We start from the raw sequence: 3,405 nt of genomic DNA, 5'->3' as shown, positions 1-3,405 counted from the left end.
GCTGTACAAATGCTTTAAACATTTGTGCATTGAAATTTAATTTAAGCTCTCTGAAAAATGCTTTACAACCAAGCAAAAATCTTCCCAGGGACGAGTTGTAAGCAAGACACCTTAAACCATAGCTAAGACGTGACTTAAATCAGCCAAACATGAGCTTCCGTAACCCTACCTGCGACTGCATCACCCAACACAAACAAATAGTATGGAGACCCAAACCGTGACCTTAGATCACAGGCTTGGTCGTGCACGCCGCATTCTGGACCCAACCGGGCATTTCCTGTGCCAGGATTTGTGTGCTTATCAAAATCCAACAATAAACGCCATTTATGGTGGTTCAAATATTTGTGGATTAACTTACCTTACAGAGAAGAAAAGAACCAATGAACACATATCTAAGACTACAANAAACGCCATTTATGGTGGTTCAAATATTTGTGGATTAACTTACCTTACAGAGAAGAAAAGAACCAATGAACACATATCTAAGACTACAACTCCAAACGAGGCTACGCCCTTGTACCATGGGGATCTAGAGTCGATGATAATTACTATTGATGACAACAATCTCTAGACCCCTATAACCAGCACCACAAGAGTTTGATAATCTCCCTAATGATCAACAACTGTAAAACCAAGAAGGTGGTAGTCGATGAGTGAGCTCTATGAATTTCCTATTCAAGAGCACCGTTGACCTTATGGATTGGAATATGCTAGCATAAAACTAGAAACTCGACCGCCCTGTAGGGTTCAGTGGTCTATTATGCATGGCATGCTAGCAGGTGGTTTTGGATTCGTCTAAAAATCTTGCTCCAACCCATTTGGTAAGCAATTGTGTAGGTAAATGGTTCTATTTAAATTGTTGGAGTATCACATCAATTAGACACACATTATTAAACTTGTATATACATGTAGGTGCCTCTTCATTCTCTATAATGACTCTTGTGAAAAGAGATTTAAAAAGGAGGAGAGCAGGAGGGAACAGTATAATCTATTTATCCAAACACTCAAAAGTGCTTATTACCGGTGCCACACCGGAATAAGTCAATAAGTTGTTTTTATAAGCAATCCCAAACACCCCCTAAATGTGAATTTCATTCTAAAACATATGTTAAATGTTCTTTTACATAATAAGGAATATTTTGTCACAATCTATTGGTTTTGCTCCATTACATACGAAACAACTTGCATTAATCGACTCATTTGATTGCAACATATATAGTAATCGAACATGATAATAGAACGATAACGACCCAAATCTAACACATTATTACTTAAAAATTTACGGTTGATGAGTATTTTTGGCCAGGTGCAAAGTTTAGAGGAATCACATTAGTTGCAACTAGGGTTTTCCCATCAGCAGAGGTGAGCCTAAAAGAAAATGGAGGTTTGTAAGATGGAGCAATGTCTTTTTTCCAAACTGCACCCCATATGTTATCCATTGCAGAATAATTTTGAGTACCACCAGCAGCTATCTCCACATGACCAAAACCACCATCCCCATTTGCATATTCGATTGCCATTGCGAACCAGTTTGGGTTGCTTTTCTGGCTAACTTTAAACGCAATCTTTGTACTTCCGTAACTGCATGGCACCCTACCAAAACCCAACATTCCTCTTTTCAACAATCAGAGAGTAATTAATCTTGGTATATAGTGGGAGTATATATTACCCTTACAATAAAATGGACCTTTTAATTAATGGGACTTTAATGACGTTTGTAGGACAAGAAATCAACAATTTTCTGATCTCAAAATGATGTTAATTAAGCAGCTTATGATCTCAACAATCATGCATTCGTTCATTCTGGAACGTACCTTGGGGATAGATGATGGACAAGCCATTCGACATGATGCAATATTTTTGAAAGAAAATTCTATCTAAAGATGTTAATTAAAATAAGTTTTTAAAACAATATTAGGCGATCTAATTACAAATTTTGTGGACAAAGTTGGACAACCTAGTGGGACACAAAAGGTAAACCGTCCTTTTAGACGACTCTTTTGAAAGTGTCATATATTTGAGCAAAAGGTTAATTACCGGCAACCCTGACTGGCCCCACATGGAACCCGCTAGCTAGGAACCATAGGTGAGTAGGCATTTCAAGCTAATTCAGTAGTTGAGGCTAGAAGAGGGGTTCAAGCTCGCCTCCGGCAAGATTCAAACTTGAGTCTTTTGTGCATTTTAGGGAAGTCACTTTACACCTTAACCAACGGAGCTACATGTCCGAGGGCTTGAAAGTGTCATATATACGTAAGACTAATTAGACAATTTTGTAAAGTGACATAAAAATATTAATAGGATGATTTGCTTTTTATGTCATGTTTGGTTATCCAACTTCATCGATATATGTTAGATTATCTCACTTCATCCTATCAACTCATTGTAACACATTTAGATGAGACATCGATTTTTGGTCCAATAAACCTAAAAATCCAATTAAGTTTTCTATTAGGACATGTAAGGACAATTGAGCGTCCTAAAAGAACCACTTTGTTGTAGTTCACAATCCCAACATAATTGCACGTACCTTTTGTATTGCACATCAACCTGACCAAGTTTTCGTAAATTCTGCTCTTGGCCAGGATTTGCCATCTTACCAAAAGCGAACCCGCTTAAATCAAAATGAAAAGGTACTTTGTTACAATACCCAGGACACTCATCACTGATGGTCACTGTAATTGGTTTGCCTGAGCAATGTGGTGGTTGTGTACAAAATATCTGCACATGTATTTGCAATCTATTAGAGTCTCAAGTCAGCTAGACTTGTATTATTAAAATATATGTTAGAATGTAATTTTTTTTGTCCTAAAGAGCTTTTATGAAAAGTATTATGATGAGCTTCTTCATATGTCACACAACCCGTTGTTACATTAATTGATCAACGAAAGGAAAATTAAAATAATCATCCTTAACCTCAAAACAATTTCCGCATCCCTTGCCCTTCAAAAAGATGTTGGCATTTCCTGCTGATATCATCGACGACAATGGAGGATCTTTCACATCATCCTCCCATCCACAAGCCGCTCCTGCTCATAATCCCAGAATTAAAATAATTAATAAACAATCATTGTGGATTTTCCTGGTCGTCATTTTCAGGGTTAGTTAAGATGTATGTAAGGTGTCCAGATACTCGTGGCTAACACAAAAGAATGAAATGAACAAGTTAATGTAGCATTTCATTATCATGTTTGATTGGAGTGATTGAAGAGAAACTATAGGTTCTGCAAATAAAAATCTTTCTTGGAAACATGAAATATTCATTTCATTACCGCTACCGGGACCGGTTTCATTCCCATACCATGTTGCCAAACCAGTACTATTACTGGTGGGGAGGACAAAACACAAACAAGAAGAGAAGGTAAGCAAAGAAATGATAACAACTATGATAAAAGGAGTCGAAACCAT

The 3,405-nt window shown here is 37.2% G+C and overlaps 1 protein-coding gene across 1 annotated transcript; it reads right to left on the bottom strand.

Annotated features, from left to right (window-relative positions):
- Positions 1 to 1,271: 1,271 nt before the first annotated feature.
- LOC112505965 (expansin-B15-like) lies at positions 1,272 to 3,405 on the bottom strand. Its single transcript, XM_025110000.1, has 4 exons — positions 3,270 to 3,405; positions 2,914 to 3,026; positions 2,528 to 2,718; positions 1,272 to 1,614 (listed from the first exon to the last, which is right to left on the bottom strand). The coding sequence occupies exons 1-4, from the start codon at positions 3,403 to 3,405 to the stop codon at positions 1,272 to 1,274; spliced, it is 783 nt and encodes a 260-aa protein (XP_024965768.1).

Source organism: Cynara cardunculus (genome assembly GCF_001531365.2).
Source record: "Cynara cardunculus var. scolymus isolate 2C chromosome LG 2, CcrdV1, whole genome shotgun sequence".
Classification (NCBI taxonomy): Eukaryota; Viridiplantae; Streptophyta; class Magnoliopsida; order Asterales; family Asteraceae; genus Cynara; species Cynara cardunculus.
Note: the sequence above shows the minus strand (reverse complement) of the source record. Positions and strands in the feature narration are given on the sequence as shown.

Bases quoted from the DNA above. Each gene is read 5' to 3' on its own strand.
- LOC112505965 (XM_025110000.1), bottom strand. From the start codon at position 3,405: ATGGTTTCGACTCCTTTTATCATAGTTGTTATCATTTCTTTGCTTACC. The intron at 2,719-2,913 runs GTTAAGGATGAT...ATACATGTGCAG, and splicing joins GATGCGGAAATTGTTTTGAG to ATATTTTGTACACAACCACC. The intron at 1,615-2,527 runs GTACGTGCAATT...ATTGTTGAAAAG, and splicing joins GTTGATGTGCAATACAAAAG to AGGAATGTTGGGTTTTGGTA.